The sequence below is a fragment of the Sinocyclocheilus rhinocerous genome, unplaced genomic scaffold (genome assembly GCF_001515625.1).
Source record: "Sinocyclocheilus rhinocerous isolate Xijiao unplaced genomic scaffold, SAMN03320098_v1.1 scaffold2371, whole genome shotgun sequence".
Lineage (NCBI taxonomy): Eukaryota > Metazoa > Chordata > Actinopteri > Cypriniformes > Cyprinidae > Sinocyclocheilus > Sinocyclocheilus rhinocerous.
In genome coordinates this window covers 149,865-168,164 of record NW_015647962.1, presented here as the reverse complement: position 1 = coordinate 168,164, position 18,300 = coordinate 149,865, and the positions used below count along the sequence as shown (strand labels likewise).

The 18,300-nt window shown below is 35.8% G+C and overlaps 1 protein-coding gene across 1 annotated transcript in view; it reads right to left on the bottom strand.

Annotated features, from left to right (window-relative positions):
* Positions 1–817: 817 nt before the first annotated feature.
* The window catches only part of LOC107709509 (RNA-binding motif, single-stranded-interacting protein 2-like), a 59,183-nt gene continuing 41,700 nt past the window's right edge, over positions 818–18,300 (bottom strand). The window contains exons 3-14 of the mRNA XM_016514002.1: positions 15,425–15,483; positions 15,232–15,323; positions 6,543–6,700; positions 5,366–5,445; positions 5,142–5,251; positions 5,008–5,051; positions 4,271–4,364; positions 2,133–2,183; positions 1,835–1,945; positions 1,620–1,697; positions 1,449–1,539; positions 818–1,080 (exon numbers count right to left, since the gene is read on the bottom strand). Coding sequence (XP_016369488.1) covers positions 1,456–1,539; positions 1,620–1,697; positions 1,835–1,945; positions 2,133–2,183; positions 4,271–4,364; positions 5,008–5,051; positions 5,142–5,251; positions 5,366–5,445; positions 6,543–6,700; positions 15,232–15,323; positions 15,425–15,483 — 961 coding nt within the window. The 3' untranslated portion in view covers positions 818–1,080; positions 1,449–1,455. The remainder of the gene's footprint in view (positions 1,081–1,448; positions 1,540–1,619; positions 1,698–1,834; positions 1,946–2,132; positions 2,184–4,270; positions 4,365–5,007; positions 5,052–5,141; positions 5,252–5,365; positions 5,446–6,542; positions 6,701–15,231; positions 15,324–15,424; positions 15,484–18,300) is intronic.

The following is an 18,300-nucleotide window of genomic DNA, read 5'->3' as shown; positions in this document are numbered from 1 at the left end:
ATATATATTTTTATTTTTTTTATTTTTTTACAACAATTCTGAATCATTTCCATTACTAATTAAAAAGAAAATGCACAAAACCAGAAAATCGCCATTTCTGCATCTAATAATTCATATGAACTTGAAAGACAAAGCTATATTGCCTTGCTTTGTACCAAACTTTGCAATAAATAATAAGTTAATGATTGTCTGTTGCTTTCAGAAAAATGATCATTGAATTAGAGTGATTTCATCACTATTTCTTTGAAGATTCTTAAAATGGTGCGGCATAAAGAAGTGGCTTTAAATGGTTTCTTCACCAAAACACCTAAATATCAAACAACAAATTCAAAAATAAGACAAACAAAATGCACTGTTTGCATCTTAATCTGTACAAAAATATCTTACTGCTGCTGCTGACCGAAGAAAAAATAACAAATCTAAAAGTTGCATATTTTACAAACAATAAGAGACATTTTTAACTTTCTCTTTTTTGATCCTCCCATAATAAAGAACTACCCTGATGAAAAAAACAGCATATGCTGGTTAGGTATGGTTTGAAACATGACAGCTGGTTTAAGCTGGTTCTGAGCTGGTTATGAGCAGGAGCTAGTTGCTAGCCATCTTACAACCAGCTCAGGACCATCTTAAACCAGCTCAAACCAGCTGTCATGCTTCAAACCATACCTAACCCATAATAAAGAACTACCCTGATGAAAAAAACAGCATATGCTGGTTTTTCATCAGGGTAGTTCTTAAAAATAAGAATTTGCCATTACGTGCATAAAATAACACATTGTGTTTTCCTTACCCTTTTCTAAATCATGATTTTTCTTTAACACTTTTTTTCTGTTTTGTTATCAAAATAGATGAAAGATTGATAGCTCTTTTGCACAGTCTCCCACTGTTGGCTAAGTGACTCCTTAAGAGAGGGGAGTTAAACAAAACATGACTGATGTCCTTTTTGTCTCTGTCCTAAAAAAGATACACGCTCATTTTGTGATCCGGATCCCCTCTGGAGTTCTTTGTCTGTGGTAATCTGCAAATCTCACTCTCGGAGACTCCCATTGTCCACAGCACTGTGTAGCACCTCCAGAGGACCTGTGGTGGGTCCAGGACAGAGAGAGAGAGAGAGAGCGAGAGAGAGAGAGAGAAAGAGAGAGAGAGAGAGAGAGAGAGAGATAAAACTACAAATACATTTAAAATTTAGTTCATGTTTAGCAATGAAAATGGCCTAAAAATTATATATAAACATGAATAAAGGCAGAAGTGAGTCTCAGTGGTCAAATTGTTTGATGCAAGCAAAGTAATCGAGCGTTTCTGTTAAAGGAATGGAGCAGTCATTATCTTCGAATACACTAATTGATTAATTGAATAATATGCTAATTGATAGTTTATTACATGCAAGCTGGCTGCATTTGAAAGGTAAATGCACAGTGCCAAACCTGCCATTTGACCTGTTGTCTTACCGTAGCTTCATTTGCTGTGTTGATAGGAATAATTAGTGTGTTCTAAAGGCGTCTCCATGGAAACCTGCTGCTGCTGCTGTCCACTGCTTTCCTACATGACAAAGAACGAGAATGAATCGAAATCTTACCGGTGAACCTGTTCAGCATTCAAAGCGGCGTGTGCAGACAAACCTCTAATGTAACACTAGAGGGAGGCACCGGGGTGTACTGAGGGATATATGTTCCTTGCATAGCTGCGTTGGGTATATACTGCGGGCAAAATGAATACAACAAACGGTTAAACAAAAACTTTCCTTTACATTTTGATGGAAATTAGATTCCACTAAGAAGACAAACTCTCACTGAGGAACTATTAAGGGTAAAAGTCATGGTAATAGGCCACCAACCGTGCCAGCGCTGCCCAGCGACAGGTGACTGAGCTGCTGGGTCAGGGGTCCGATCATAGACGTGGGCTGAATGGACATCGGGTGATCCATAGCTGGAGTCAGAACGGCCCCCTGCGGAGAGACAGATGCTCAGAAACCAAGGGTGATTTCTCGTTAACCAAACCTCATGGGTGTCTGAGTCAACACTGTGCTTCTTTTATTATTAAAGGGAAGATAAAAAAAAACACCAGATGCATGGACACTTTCATGTGAAGTACAGTAAAGGTACAGTTTGACAACAAACCCTACAAACACTCACGGTGGGCTGCATGAGGTACGACTGATGATGCATCCAGGACGGGCTGTGCACCTGTGGACACAGACAAAAACACTACGCATGAATCATTTCTCCAAGTAATGCACTCAAGTTTTGGCAACCAGATATTTTCTGAATAGAAATAGTTTTGGAGGGTTGAAATCATCGCCCGAAACAGTGACTTTTAATTGGTGTTTTTTTTTTTTTTTTTTTTGGTTGGATGAAAAAAAAACTGATTTATCATTTTTAATCGATACTCATATGGATTATTAAATCTCAAGATCAATCCTTTAGTCTATTTTCTGAAATAGACAAAACATTGTCAACTTCCTGAAGTGTATTGTATCTTGTGTAATCAGTTTTTCATCCGCAGAAAATTATTTAAAGACATCAATAAATCAGCTTCTAAACAACGTCACATAATGTTACATTTACCTCAGAAAAGCCATTCAATGTCCATAAACCCATTAGTCAGAAAAATAACTCTTGAGAGGAGCATTTGGCTAAATATATGCACTACATTACATGTTATTTTTACTTAACCTGTTGTCTTCATTATTTAATGTATGTTTGAATAAATCTGTCATGGAAACAACTTTTATTACAGCCACTGTTGCAGCCGAATTGGAGTAGGAATGTAATGTGATATATACACTACATTAAAAAAAAAGGGGTCTGTAAGATATATTTTGAAAGAAATTTAATACTTTTATTCATGTAGGATGCATTCAATTGATCAAAAGTGACAGTACAAATATCTATAATGTTGCAAAGGACTTCTGTTTCAAATAAATGCACTTAAATACACTTTATTTTAAGGTGTCCTTGTTACAGTGTAATTATACATATAAGTACCGAGAAATATTAATTAACTACATGTACTTATTATATGGTTAGGATTTGGGTTTGGCTTAGGGTTACTTGCATGTAATTATGCATAATTAATTGTTATTATAATAGTAAGTACATATACATGTAACGGACACCTTAAAATAAAGTGTTACCAAATGCTGTTCTTTTGAACCCTATTCATCAAAGAATCCTGAAACAAAAACAACAACAAAAAAAACCTTTTTCCATAAAAACTGTTTTCAACATTGATAATAATCAGAAATGTTTCTTTCTCAGCAAATCGGCATTTTAGAGTGATTTCTGAAGGATCATGTGACACTGAACAGTTTTGCCATCACAGGAATAAATTACATTTAAAATATATTCAAAAAGAAACATTGTTTTTACTGTATTTTGATCAAATAACTGTGACTTTGACTTCTTTAAAAACTTTACAAAATCTCACCAACCCCAAGCTTTTATAAAAATCACCATGCCTCAGCACATTTCCAAAAAATGCAATAAATGATGATGATTTTCATTTTCGGGTGAGCTACTCCTTTAAGTATTTAATGTGCTCAACAGTCTTCAGTCCATTAAAATAACTCTTCAGATAAGACAAATGTTAGGCGCTAGCAGACATTACGCAGTAATCCGGCTCTAATGGGCCGTTCAGTGGCTTTTGAGCACGCGTGCCAGACCTACAGGATCTCAGCGAACATTATTTGCTTTTGCCTGCTCATCCATCAGCACTCAATAAGGTGTCAGAGTTCCCACAAGCCACTGCGGTCTAATATTCTCCCTGAACACACGCTGTGAGTCACTCTCTGTTTCCATCGACTGCTGCCGGCTTCGGCACACACTCAGCTTGAGCTCACTATCGCAACAAAAATGAAACGTAATCTGGATTGACCTAAAGTTCGCTAAGACCACACAGAAACGGGTGATTAGAAATGACAAACAAGAACGTCTGTTTAAAGACTTGGAATTGTAAAACCGATGAGTAAAAGAGTGAATAAATGATACTATTTTGCTGTAGTAAAGTATTGACTAAACTAAAGTCATTGCTGCAAATTTGCCTCCAATAGTTGAAATTTGACAATGAAACATGATGTATTTGAACCAGATGTAGTCAAGGAGTCCCAGAAGACAACTATCATTTAGATCTGACCTTATTAATGTTTTAAGAAATATTTTCAATAACATTGCGCAACAATATTGTGGGAAAGCAGTGCTGTATCACTGTGTGTATATAGAACATACAATTATGACATGCATACAATTGATATCATTATCTTAATGATGCTGACCTGGTAAGACGGTACTTGTGAGGGCATGTATGGAGACAGAGAGGTCTGAGCGATCATTCTGTTTGGAGCGATGCTGTACGGAGGAGAATAAAACCTGAAAATAATAAGCAAAAACAGTACATTAGCACACTTTGTGACATTAGATGTTCATTTAAAATGCCATTGAGAGTTATTTTGAAGAACACTATTTTTTTTTTTGTGAAATTAAAGTCTTAAAGGGACAGTTCACCCCAAAAAATTTAAATTCCGTCATCATTGATTCACGCTCATGTCGATCCAAACTTGGAATTTGATACACACATGAAAATATATTAAAAATATTTTCGTTCGTGTATCAAATTCCAAGTTTGGATCCTGAAGCCTGAGAGATTTCTGTGCATTCATTCAAAATCCATCCAACCAAATCTTGCATTGATGCTTCAAAACCTTCATAAAGAGATCATAAAAGTAATCCATATGAATCCAAGTCTTAATCGGTTTAATCCAAGTCTTCTGAGGAGACCCGGTTGCTTTATATGATGAACAGATTTCATTTAGACTTTTAATTGCACATAGACTTTGATCAGTGCACATATATTAAGCACATCAAATATGGTAAAAGGAAGCTCAACTGTGCTTGAGGTTTATGGTAACAAAATGAACAAGAATATACCTTTAAATACTGATCTAAAGCAAGTTCTTTCTTAGACACTTAGAAACCAGGCTCTGCGTGTGTGAGGATGTTTCTCTGTGCTCACCCGTTCTGTAAGGCTGCTGGATCGTATGGGAGCGTCATTCCTACCTGAACGGGGAAAGGAAAATGATTAACTTTATATTAAATGTACAAGGTCTGTGTAAACAGAGTCAGTGTCCACAATGAAAGCTCTCATACCGTTTCACCATCTCTAGGCCAGGCTCGACCGTTCTGTAGGTACCTTGCCTGGTTCTGCCGCTTCTTTAGTCCTCCGTCAGCAAACTTACATAGCAACGGTTCTGTGGGAACTACAGGTGAAGCAGCCAGTAGGAAATTATTTTTAAAAATATATGTTATTGATCCATAATCAGTAATGAATTCTTTCATTGGAATTTATATAAAATAAATTATTTATCATCTACCTGGCACTCCTGGTGGGGTTTTGATATATTTTCCATTAAAATGCTGAATGATGGCTTCACATTTCTCTGTGGATTCCATCCTTTTATTCAAATACATGAATAAGCAATTCAAAGTGGGAAATGTTGTATTATTATTATTATTTATGACCGTATATATTTCATATATAAGTGATGGTAAAGACAAAATACCCTAACTGAAATATTGATAATAATAAAAAACATTAAAAAATGTCAGGTCAAAATACCAAATCAAAAAAATAAAATAAATTCAAATTCTTCCACACCCAATTTTATACATCAAAGCTCCTACATGTTGCCATTTCATTCAATGATGTTTTTTTGTTTGTTTTATTTTATGTACAGTATATAGAATGTAAGTACAATACAAATGTCAGCACCTTTATAATTAGCATACTAAACCTAAATGTGCATATAATAACACAGATAAATTTAAAGGGTTAGTTCACCCAAAAATGAAAATTCTGTCATTAATTACCCACGCTCGTGTTGTTCCAAACACGTAAGACCTTCGTTCATCTTCGGAACACAATTTAAGATATTTTTGATGAAATCTGAGGGCTCTCTGACCCTCCTATAGACAGCAAGGTAACTACCAAGATGATCGACAAAGTAGTCCGTCCGTTTTTGTGCAAAGAAAACAAAAATAACGACTATATTCCACATTTTCGTCTCGAGCGTGTGGCGGCGCTGACCCAGATCGGGTGTAATGATGTCATCACGCCGGATCTGGGTCAGCGTCGGAGCTGCCACACGCTCGCGTCATGGTACTGTCGTGAACGCGCGTCCACAAGTGACGTGCAGTAGAGACGAAAATGTTGAATAAAGTCTTTATTTTTGTTTTCTTTGCGCAAAAACGGACGGACTACTTTGTCGATCATCTTGGTACTTTTCTGGACTTTGAACGTGGTAGTTACCTTGCTGTCTATAGGAGGGTCAGAGAGCCCTCAGATTTCATCAAAAATATCTTAAATTGTGTTCCGAAGATGAACGAAGGTCTTACGTGTTTGGAACAACACGAGGATGAGTAATTAATGACAGAATTTTCAATTTTGGGTGAACTAACCCTTTAAAATATTATTAAATTGGTATATAGTAAGTAACTGATCCCCCATCTGGACTGGAGGATTCATTGCAGCTTGAGTGATTAATAAAGTACCTTGCAAAGCCCACGCCCCTGCTGGTTCCGTTAGCATCCCGTAAGATCCGTGTGGAAATCACCTGGCCGAAGGACTTGAGCATGGCCTCCAGCTCCTGCTCGTCCATGGACACGGGCAGGTTAGAGATGTACAGGTTGGTAGGGTCCTGTTCCTGTTGCTAGAAATAAACACATACAGTAAATCTGATTGACTGCACTCATCTGTTCAGAATGATAACATTAACAGTTTATAGTAGCAATTTAAAATTTTCGTTCATCTCACATACTATTAGCAGTTCACATGTCACGTTCCTTTTGATTTCAGAAAACATACGTACATGGAAAAAGTAAATGTACTATTAACCTCTTAAGACCCGAGAAAAGATTTTTAGGAAAAAAATAGTTTTTTTCATGTCTTTACATTGTTTAGAGCATAAAAAAAAAGTAAAAAAAAAAAAAAAGATATCTCATACATAAGTTATGCTATGTCCTCGGTAGAGGACATCGGGATGTTGTCAAGTCAAGTCAAGTTTATTTGTATAGCGCTTTTCACGATACAAATCATTGCAAAGCAACTTTACAGCAAATTAAGTTTCTACAATATTTAGTGGTAGCTTATCAGTGGTGACTGTCAATTAATGTTCATATGGCAGAAATGTACGGAAAAATCAATTTAAGACGTAATAAAACAGACGATGAACACTATTAACAGCAATTATTATATGACGCAATCAAAACTTATAGCAAAATGTGGTAGTTCTGTATGTTGTTTCACGGTTGGCATCATCTGAGGTCCATGTTTCAGGGTTGGCATCATCTGACATCAAACTGTGGCATGTATAGTCTCAGGGAAATACACCAAAATATAATGTCCTCATATGAGGTCACAGGGTCTCAGGAGGTTAAAAGATTCATAAAGACTGAATCATAACATATATTTTAATACAGGAGGGTTGAGTGCAATTGTAATACTTACAGCTGGCAGGAATAGAGTATTTTAAGTGGAACTGAAATTATAATGATTTGAAATGGTTTAAATCCTTTTTATTAATCCTCTGGTGTTGTTCGCATAGCAGGTCAAAAATGAGTTTAGGTTTATTATTATGAAAAATGCACAAAAGTAAATTTTTAAATAATAAATAATATAGGTTATAGGAAATATAGGTTCTCAAAAACATGAAAATAAAATCTATAAATCTAAAGTTGTGTTCCAAATTTGAAGTTGATATCTCAAAAAAATGTGCTTTCTGTAATTATTTGCTTGGGCACATCTCAATGTTTCTACTAGATGAAATTTGCTTCCCATGCATTTCTAGTGTGGCCAGTTTTGACTGCAAACGATACAAGTGTGACTTTTTTTTTAGGATAATATTGTGTGTGTGTGTGTGATCACATAGCAAGTGCCAAAACCTTTAACAAGTTTCGTACCATTCTGATGTAACAAAAATAAAAAAGGGGTCAAAAATGACCGAACAACACCAGAGGGTTAATCAGACAAAAACACTGCTCATCTAGACACTTTGATTCAATTATGTTCATATTGAAGATTCTATTTTTTCCACTCAGTCAAAGAATTGTTATTTTATAACTAGAATTAGCTTTTGCTCTCCCAACCAAGATGACATTATGTATGCTGGCTACTAGCTACAGCATTATCATGTATTTTTCATAACTTTATATGAAATAATAATCATAATCAGCCAAGACATAAAATAGATTATAGTTTGGATTCAAATGCATCATAAAAAAATCACTTTTATAACTCCAAAATCAGTTTTTGTTGGAAATTTCTCACGCTGTTTGTCAGGCTGAAAGAAAACTTTACAGCGCTTGCGCTGAATAAATTTAATCTCTGTAATTTTTTTGGTAACTAAAGAAATTTAAGCTCTATATGAAATTCATTTAAAGTAGCAAATAATCACATTTGCATTATTTATTTTTTGGAATCAAATTACAGCCTTGTTTAAGTGCCTTTTTCTTCTTAATCATTGCTGCAGAAAGCAGTCGGGCACATTTACAGAGTCAAATCACATGGCCGAGAGCGCACAGATCCTGCCTGATGAAGTGATCTGATATGCTAACATGAAAGAGTAAATACTCCAACCATATGAAACAAAATATTTGACACGATATTTCCTTAAATGACCGAGTAATGAAGCAAATTCACAGCATACTAACCCACTACTCTTCCTCTTTTTGTGTTATGCAGTATACCGTATACTGTTCAAAGTATGCAACATTATAGTATGCATACCCAGACGATGACCTACTACTAATACTTGCCAAAATATGCAGTATACAAATGAGCACACTTCACATAACACCGTATCCCACAATGCAATGACCTCGACCTGACCTTCTACTGCAGTGTGATAAATGAAGCAGAAGTAATTACAGTGAGCTGCACAGATCCCTTTCTTATGCATTATTTAATCAGACTGTCAAGTTAAGCCTGTAACACCTGAGATATGAAATAAGAGTCAGAATAATCTATTTTTTATGGAACAGGAAAAAAAAAAGTTTGCATATGTGTTTTTTGTTGAGTATCATATATGATACATCAAACTTTTATGGCTCATATGTGACCCTGGACCACAAAACCAATCATAAGGGTCAATTTTTCAAAATTGAGATTCATACAGTGGGTTTTTGTTAAATGTGAGCCAAAATCATCACAATTAAAAGAACCAAAGACTTAAACTACTTCAGTCTGTGTGCATTGAATTTATTTAATACACGAGTTCCACAATTTGAGTTGAATTACTGAAATAAATGAACTTTTCCACGACATTCTAATTTATTGAGATGCACCTGTATACCCCAGCGACCTGAGACTGCTTTTGTGCTCCAGGGTCACATACAGAATGCCTTATATATTGTAGTGAGATTATTAAGATCTTAATCAAGGAGGGAAAATACCTTCATTTTATTCAGAAGCCCAAAATATGCAATTTGTTGCAGCTGCTGATATTTCAATGCTAAGTTTTATGATTAAAGAAATGCAATAAAATGATGATTGAGAGACGAACAAACAAACGTTCCTCAAAAGCCTGATGATCATACTCTAAAAAATGATGCCTGGAAGTGCTCATCTTTACATATTACTAACGATATCAAAGTTGTTTTACATTTACTTAGTAATCAGTAAAGATTTCACAGCAAAAAGACGTGTGAACCACAACCTGAAGGTGGACGTTTTTAGAGTTATATTAAAAGGCTATCAATCAGACGAAGGAAGGCATGTGGTAGATTGTGTGCAACAGGTTTAACAGCAAAGTTTTGATCATGTTGATAATTTCGAGGCCTTAGGAATATGATGGACGCCACTCACATGCAGCACTGTCCCGTGACCTCGTCACAATGTAGCAGAGTTCTGTGTGAAATGTTTATTGTGGAATAATGCCTATATCTAATATTTTCTTAAGTAGGTAGCAGGCATTGAGTATACATTAACCCTGACATGTAAATCGAAGTTCATTCTTGGCCTCCATGGAAGCTGCGCAGTGAGCAGGTGTATTGTGAATTATGGCATAACTAGAATGCATTCAACAATCAGCATCCACTGTGTTTTTTTAGTTATCATAAAACAATTAAAACAGGAGAAGTTCATTAAAATTGCTAGCAGGGAGAAATGACAAATGGGTCAGTTTGTTTGATTACTTTATTTTAAGGTGACTTTGTCAGAGTGTAATTACTCAAATAAGTGTTGAGTAATATTAATAAACTTATGCATAATTTACTGTTATTGCTATAGTAAGTTAATGTAACATTTGTAACTACGTCACATTGAAATAAAGTGTTACCATTTATTCTTTCAACAAAATGTTCGTAGGTTCACTGTATGGATGTTTACCCAGCAGTTATCAGTGTGTGTGTTTCTGTATGTAGGGACCTATGATCTTCTGCAAAATGGAAAACACGGATCGCGGAATCCGGTCATAAAAATGGAATTTACTATGGAACACGGAATGTTATGGAATTTGCCAAATTTGTAATGAATAAATCAAAAGTAGGTCAGTACACTTAAATCAATACGTGATATGGACTCGTTTCTGTGAATATTAAGCTGCAAAAATACTATTTAAATATGAATCCTGCATGTTCTGCGTGTCTGTGTGAATGAATGGCGCAATCGCGCGGTTTCGTTTACTACACACATACTGAAGTGTTTTCAGCGTCTGCCGTCTCACTAAATGCGGACATAAATACATGAATATCATCTCTAGAACTGCTCTGAGAGTCACTTCATGAGCATTTGACCCTTTCATTTAAGAAAAAAACTATCGTCACAAAGGTATTCACAGCAACCCATCAAAATAAAAAAATTGAAAGAAGAAACTGTGACAGATAAATATTACTTAATGTAATCATATAGTACTACTACTAACAATAAAATTATTATTAAAACATTATTTTTAAGGAATATTTACCAGAAAAAAAATATTTACCAGAAAAATGTAAATACACAACACAGTATTAAAATAAAAATAAAAGAGAAATACACACACACAGATACACACACACAACATGTGTCAGAGAGTCGAGAGACATATACATATCTTTATCTAGTCAAATATGAGTCAATTCATCTTATCACTGGGAATAAAGATAGTTTCATATCAGCATGTGTGTGTGTGTGTATGTGTGTGTGTGTTTTAGGGCTGTGCGATATTGAAGAAAAATGCGATATGCGATACCTTGTTAAAAAATGCGATATTCGATATGCGATACGATATTGCTTAAAGTGTGTAAAATAAATGTAAATGATATTTTAAAATATTTTAAAATGAAAGTCGTCAGTAAAAAAAAAAGAAAGAAAAAGAAAAAAAGAAATACACAATATACAAGCATAGATAAAATAAACAGTAGTATTCATGTACAGAAATTTAATAATTAAGTGTAAAATAACACTGCATAGTGTTCACTGTATGAATTAAATTTTGATTAATCTTTGTTATAGCCGTTTTGTTGTTTTGTTAACATTAGTGACATATTCAGCAGCACGTATTTATAGGCTGCTGTCCCTTTAAATCCGACTGCACGGATCCAGTATAATGATAACGATTTCTTTCTCAGCTGTTTACATTCATTTAAAACATAACCGACTGCGTTTACGAGAATGATCGTCGAGACGGGTACTATTGACATAATTCTGTGTGTATGTGTCTGTTCAAACATAAGGAGGAGATGCGAAAGACGAATCAACTCGGTCTGAAACGCGTCTCTCTGTGTGCTTCAGGTGCGAGTCAGACAGATAGCAAGACGAGATGGCAAAGAGTTGTTTTCTGCAACTTATTGCACTTAATAACTCTTTTTAACGTCAAGCAATTCACTGCTATATGCGTCGAACTAAAACGTTGACCTTTTGCAACGTTTTGATTTAAGTAGCCTATTATTGAAATTATAATGATATCGCACGCCGTAGCTATATGCATATTGCGATATTTACATTTGCGATATTTCGATATATCGTGCAGCCCTAGTGTGTTTCTTTCCATGTGTATGAGAACTAAGACATTAAGTAGGATCTCAAAACAACAACAACACCACGGCCTGAGACTGTGTGCTGCAAGTTATATTTGCACACTGTTTTACTTTTATTTCTGGTCCAGTCTAAACTGCAGCGCTGCAGTGTGAATCATTCGGAATTCAGTTTTATCAAACGCATAGAGACAATCAGGGCTGAACTGCTGGAACGGAAACACATCAGTGGAGACGTGTCTGTGAAACAACATTTCTAGGCAAGAGAGCTGGAATTCATGGAATAAACAAAGATGGTCTTCTCGCTGCCCACTGCTGACGCCGAAGCTCGTTCAGATCATTCAGACTGTTACATGAGGATCAGAGGTTTATGTGCTTTTGTTCTGTAATACTCTAAAAAAAGATGGTTCTTTAAAGGGGTCATATGATGTGATTTCAATTTGTCCTTTCTCTTTGGAGTGTTACAAGCTCTTGGTGCATAAAGAAGATCTGTAAAGTTGCAAAGACTAAAGTCTCAAATCCAAAGAGATATTCTTTATAAAAGTTAAGAGTCAACCACACCTACCTAAAACGGCTCGTTCTAACACGCCCCCACATGTCTACGTCACTATGTGGGAAGATTTGCATAACGCCGCCCAAATGTTCACGCGAAGAAAGAAGGCGTAACTTTTAGTCTCACTGTAGTTTTGTTGACGCTGCAGCCATGTCGTGAAGACGCTGTGTGTTTCGTTGTGAAAGCGAAACTACTTTGTTTGGTCTTCCAAAAGAGGACGATATCTGCTTCGTCATGCCTGGAGCTGATCCGTGCTGGTCGCTGAGGAAATACAACAACTTTGCGCTGTGGATCGCCGGATCGGCTTTCACCGTGGACGAAGTGGAGTCCAGCCCGGGGTCGTCACATGTGGTTGCCGCAGACCTCCTTCGTCGAATCCGCCGGCCGCGCCGTTCGCAAGCCGCCGGCCTCTGCTCACTCTAGGCCGCCGTGTGTGACGCTGTTTCGTTGTGAAAGCGAAACTACTTTGTTTGGTCTTCCAAAAATGGACACGACCTGAAATCAGTGGTTAAGTTGTATTTACAACACTGTTCCAGAACACTTCAACCCAAATATTCAGATGTGTGCAGCACATTTTATGGAGGACCGTTTCCTGATCCTGGGAGAGTAGACTACAATGCCGGCTGTTCTGACTCAAAGACTGTAAGTACGTCTTTTATATTTAAAGAGTTTTTATATTTTATATATTTAAAGCGAGTTTTTTGGGCAGTGTAGAGTAGGGCTTGTTGTTTGTCATTTCTCCGATCACAAATGCAGACATGGTTTTATGTTTACGCGGCCTTTTGTTTTTCAAATCTGTAACTGTCAAAGCTCCTCATTACTGATTTTCTGGGGCTCAATGATCCAACTACAGACTGTCAACACACTCTCAAGAGGTAAATTATTTCATTCTTTAATTTAAATACAAATTTAACTTTAAAATTGTAACTGGTTTTCAAATAAACATTTTATTTTCTCTTTTTGGTCATATGTAAGTGTGAGCAGCTCTGTTAAGCTGAGGATACTTCTCTCTGTAAGTAAGTAACAGAGACATTGAATTTATAATACATATTGTTGGAATATTTTTTTTTATTTAACACTAGAACTCTCTATTATATTTATATTATATCTACTTGTTTTCTTTTTAATTAATATAAATAAATAAAAAATGACCCTCTAACACTAGCTCTATCTATTCTATTTTTTATTCTGTTTATTTATTATAAAAATAAATAAATAAACCTTGCTATGTGTACTGCGTTAGACTTACCGGGACTTGTCACAACAATATATTGTTGCTCTTTTGTCACATTCTGTCCATTTTTGATTTTGGCCTTCATAGACATTATTGTTTTTACATAAACAAATGGACAACTCTAAACTCAATTGTGTATTTCAGATGCATCAAGTCCCATAACCTCATCCTCTGCAGAGAGAAACTGCCACTCAAACACACACAAATGATGGACTTAAAGGCATCATAGAGGATTGTGAAGATATTTCACTGGAATTTAGTCTTCATCACATCTATTTTTTGTTTTTATTTTGTGTTTTACTTCTTTATGTATTTATTCATGTTCAATGTCAACTGTTGTTAAGAGCACTGACATTTTTGCTACAATTTCACGTCAATAAACAAGTACCTAACTCACACAATATGTTGTTGCTGTTGTTGTTTTGATGTAAATCCCTAATAGAGGCCACACTCCAAAAAAAAAACAAAAAAAGATGACTCATTACTGATTTTTTTGGACCTCAGCCATCCAACTATAGTACACAGACTGTCAACACACTCTCAGCAGGTAAATTATTTCTTTCTTAAAATGTCTATTATTTTTAACTTTCAAACTGTAACTGGTTTCCTACCAATCATGTCTTTTTATCTTTTTAGTTTAAGAGAACATGTAAGTGTGACCAGCTCTGTTCAGTTAAGGATACTTATTTCCCCATCTCCACTAAGTAACAAATATATTGAATTTATGGTCCATATTGTTAGATTTATTTATTTTTTATTTTTTATTTATTACTTGGGTTTATGCATAAACATAACATTGTGAAGTGCTCACATACTGCTTTTGGCCTTCATAAACATAGTTGTTTTTACAAAAAACAAATGGAAGGAGACGCATTGTAACTCTGAACTCAATTGTGCATTTCAGATGCTGTCACATCCTACAACCTCGTCATCTGCAGAGAGAAACTGCCACTCAATCACACCAAAATACACATAATGATGGACTTACGGGCATCATAGAGGATTGTGAAAATACAGTATTTCACCGGAACTTGGTCTTCATAACACTATTTTCTGTTTCTATTTTTTTTTTTTACTTCTTTAAGTATCTATTTATGTTCAGTGTCAGTTGTAAGTTATTAATGTATTCTGCTAATAACGGTTGTTATATCACTGTCATTTTTGCTACAATTTCACATGTCATTAAATAAAATAAAAAATACCTAATTGACACATGTTGCTGTTGTTGTTGTAAGACCAGGCAGATAGAGGGGTAAAAAAAACAATAGTAATAAATCATTCAAATAATATTAATACAACTAATATTAATGATATAAACATACTAATATACTAATATTAATGAAAATAAACTATCATTAAAAAGGTTATTTTTAGCACCTTTAAGGTTCTATATAGCACTTTCAAAGCATGGTTCTTTATGGAACCCTATAAAAAGAGTGTACCTTGGCCATCTGAGCTTGAACTCCACTGGCCTTGAGCGCCATCACAGCCTTCTGTGCTGCTGCAGGACTGTCGAAATCCACAAAGCCATAACCTACACACACATAAATAAACATAAAGTGAAAACATTTATGTCAAATGCATAGGCTATTTCATTGTGATTCTCTCAAGAACATAAAGCCGATCTTCACTCACCTTTGCACTTGTTGGTAGCTTTGTCCAGAATAGCCTTGGTGGACACAATCTTTCCATACCTATAAAACATCAATACAAAGACTGTAGAGTGTGACTGTATACACTACTGATCCAAATTTTGGGGAAATATTTTTTATATAAACCTATTTTTTTACTTTCTATTAATCAAAGAATCCTAAAAAATATACAACATGTGTCACCGTTTCCACAAAAATATTGGGCAGCACAACTGTGTTCAACATTGATAATAATCAGAAATGTTTCTTGAGCAGCAAATCAGCATATTAGAGTGATTTCTGAAGGATCATGTGACACTGAAGACTTGAGTAATGATGCTGAAAATTCAACTTTGATCACAGGAATAAATTACATTTTACAATATATTCACATGGAAAACAAAGTCCAGCAACTGTAAATTGCAATATTTCATATTATTACTGTTTTTTATCAAATAAATGCAGTCTTGGTGAGCATAAGAGACTTTTTTAAAATATATTTTAAAAAATCGTATCAACCCCACACTTTTGAACGGTAGTGCATAACAACAAAGAAGCAACTAATTTAATATCTCAGATGCTCAGCAAAATCATCAACAAGTTACAAGCTACTGCATGCAAAATGCACAATTTCACAAAATGCACAATGTTCCAATTTTTATAACCAACTACTGGTTTTCGGAACTCTTTGGTAGCTTTGTGTTTTCTCAGACTTCCACATAAAGTGTCAGAACTGCCAGTGAATCTCCCATGACTCACATTCACAGCATTTCCGCATGTGAAGTTGGCCAAACACACCTCCTCCTACGCATGTGAATGACTCTGAGGGAGATCTCCGCGCTCCAAACGGCCTCAACGCTGCTGTTTTTTTTTTTGTACAGGTTGAGACATTTCCCTGGAGACAAAACAATTTGTTCTGGGCTTTTCTCCACCATACCTGTCTGTCTGTCCCTCATAACTAAAAATAGCCAAGTACACTAAGGTACACTATGAACAGAACATGATTCTCTTTCAGTGTGGTGTGTAGGTGTGTATCTGTTGTCTTTGGCAAACAGTTTGACAGAAGCTGCTGTGTTCACAACACAATCACCACAAAGAGTCACTGGACAAAAAGGAAAAGTAAGAATGATTTTCTCCAGTCACATCAAAATGGCTTCAAATATGTACTTACTGTAGGTATGAATTTCAATTAGCCAATACTGAAATTTTATACAGGGTGGATGATGTATCACATTTTTAATCACCATCAAGATTTTAAGCTAAAGTTTATATGAGGAAAAGTGTCTAGATTTGGTATTATGCTCATATGTGTCACGGGGTTGTGATTGTAGAGAATGTGCACGTACGAGTAGGAGTAAAGGAGTCTTTTTAATCAGCATCAACCACGTAAACCATTGAAAAATAACATTGATCCAAGGCAAAGAAATGACAGAAACTGAGGGCTTATAAAGGGCAGGCAACTAAGGAGCAAACGAGATGATTAATACAACACAGGTGGAAACTAATGAATGATGATTAACTAAATGAGCAGGAAACGAACCAAATAATGACAGACAGGAACTAAACAGAAACCAACACGTGACAATATGAGTATCAACTGTTCAGCATTTCTTTGTAATAAAGAAATGATGGGGGAAAAAAAGTTAATCCTCCACTGGTTCTTTTTAAATGGTGTGAAATTAATTTTTAAAAGCACAAATATTCTCTGTGCTATTTCAAATATGCACTGCAAAAAGTGGTTACCTGCAATTACCATAAAAAGCTATTGCTATTTATACCTTAACCTTTTGCTGGTTTAAATTAATGTATTTAGCAATAATAAATAATTTTTAATAATCTTGGACTTGAATAAAAACAGTTAATTCAGATGTTACCATTTTTAAGTTACCACTGAGGTCATAAGCACTGCAGAGTTTGTAATAATAAACATGATAATTATAAAATAATTAGCAAAAAGTTTAATATATACAGTGTTGGGAGTTACTTTTTCAAATAAGTAACACCAGTTACTCTGATTTCCCATGTATTGACTGACAGCTCTGTCCTCATATAGAGATAAATCAGGATTGAGTGCAGAGGTGTTGTGTCCGCTGTGTGAACATGATGTTACTGTAGATCTAGACTAAATGTCAACATGCATTTCACTCATCTCACGTACATAAAAACAGATTCAGTATTCCTCAAAATCAATAAAAACTGTAAAATGCAAACTCAGAATATGAAGCAAACCTGCAATAATTAAATATGTTACATAGCACAGTCCTTTTGTCACGGTTGTGTCAGGAGGAAGGCAAAGGAGACAGCTGGTGCAAACCAAACTCTCAGTTTAATAACAAAAAGGCAGAAGGACGATGGGAAACACAACGTTGAATAATGGTGACCGGACAAACAAGGACTGAACAGACTGGGGCTTAAATACAAGACAAACGAGGGTAATTAACTAGACACAGGTGATACAGGTAAAATAATAATTAAACAATGAGCAAGGGAACTAATGAACACAAGAACATGACCAAATAAGGAAAAACAGGAAACACAAAGAAACCTATGACAAAACAAACTGAACATGTGACATTACTGCCCCCTCCCGAAAGGCGCGTCCCGCGCCGTAACAATTCCACTGGGGAGGAGGGGTGGGCACCCTGGAGGCTGGTGCAGGACAGGGACAAGGAAGGCCGGGATCAGGCAGTTCAGGAGGCCATGGCGGCTCAGACAGTTCAGGGGGCCATGGCGGATCAGACAGTTCAGGGGCCATGGCGGATCAGACAGTTCAGTGGGCCATGGCGGATCAGACAGTTCAGCGGGCCATGGCGGATCAGACAGTTCAGGGGGCCATGGCGGATCAGACAGTTCAGGAGGCCATGGCGGAGCAGACAGTTC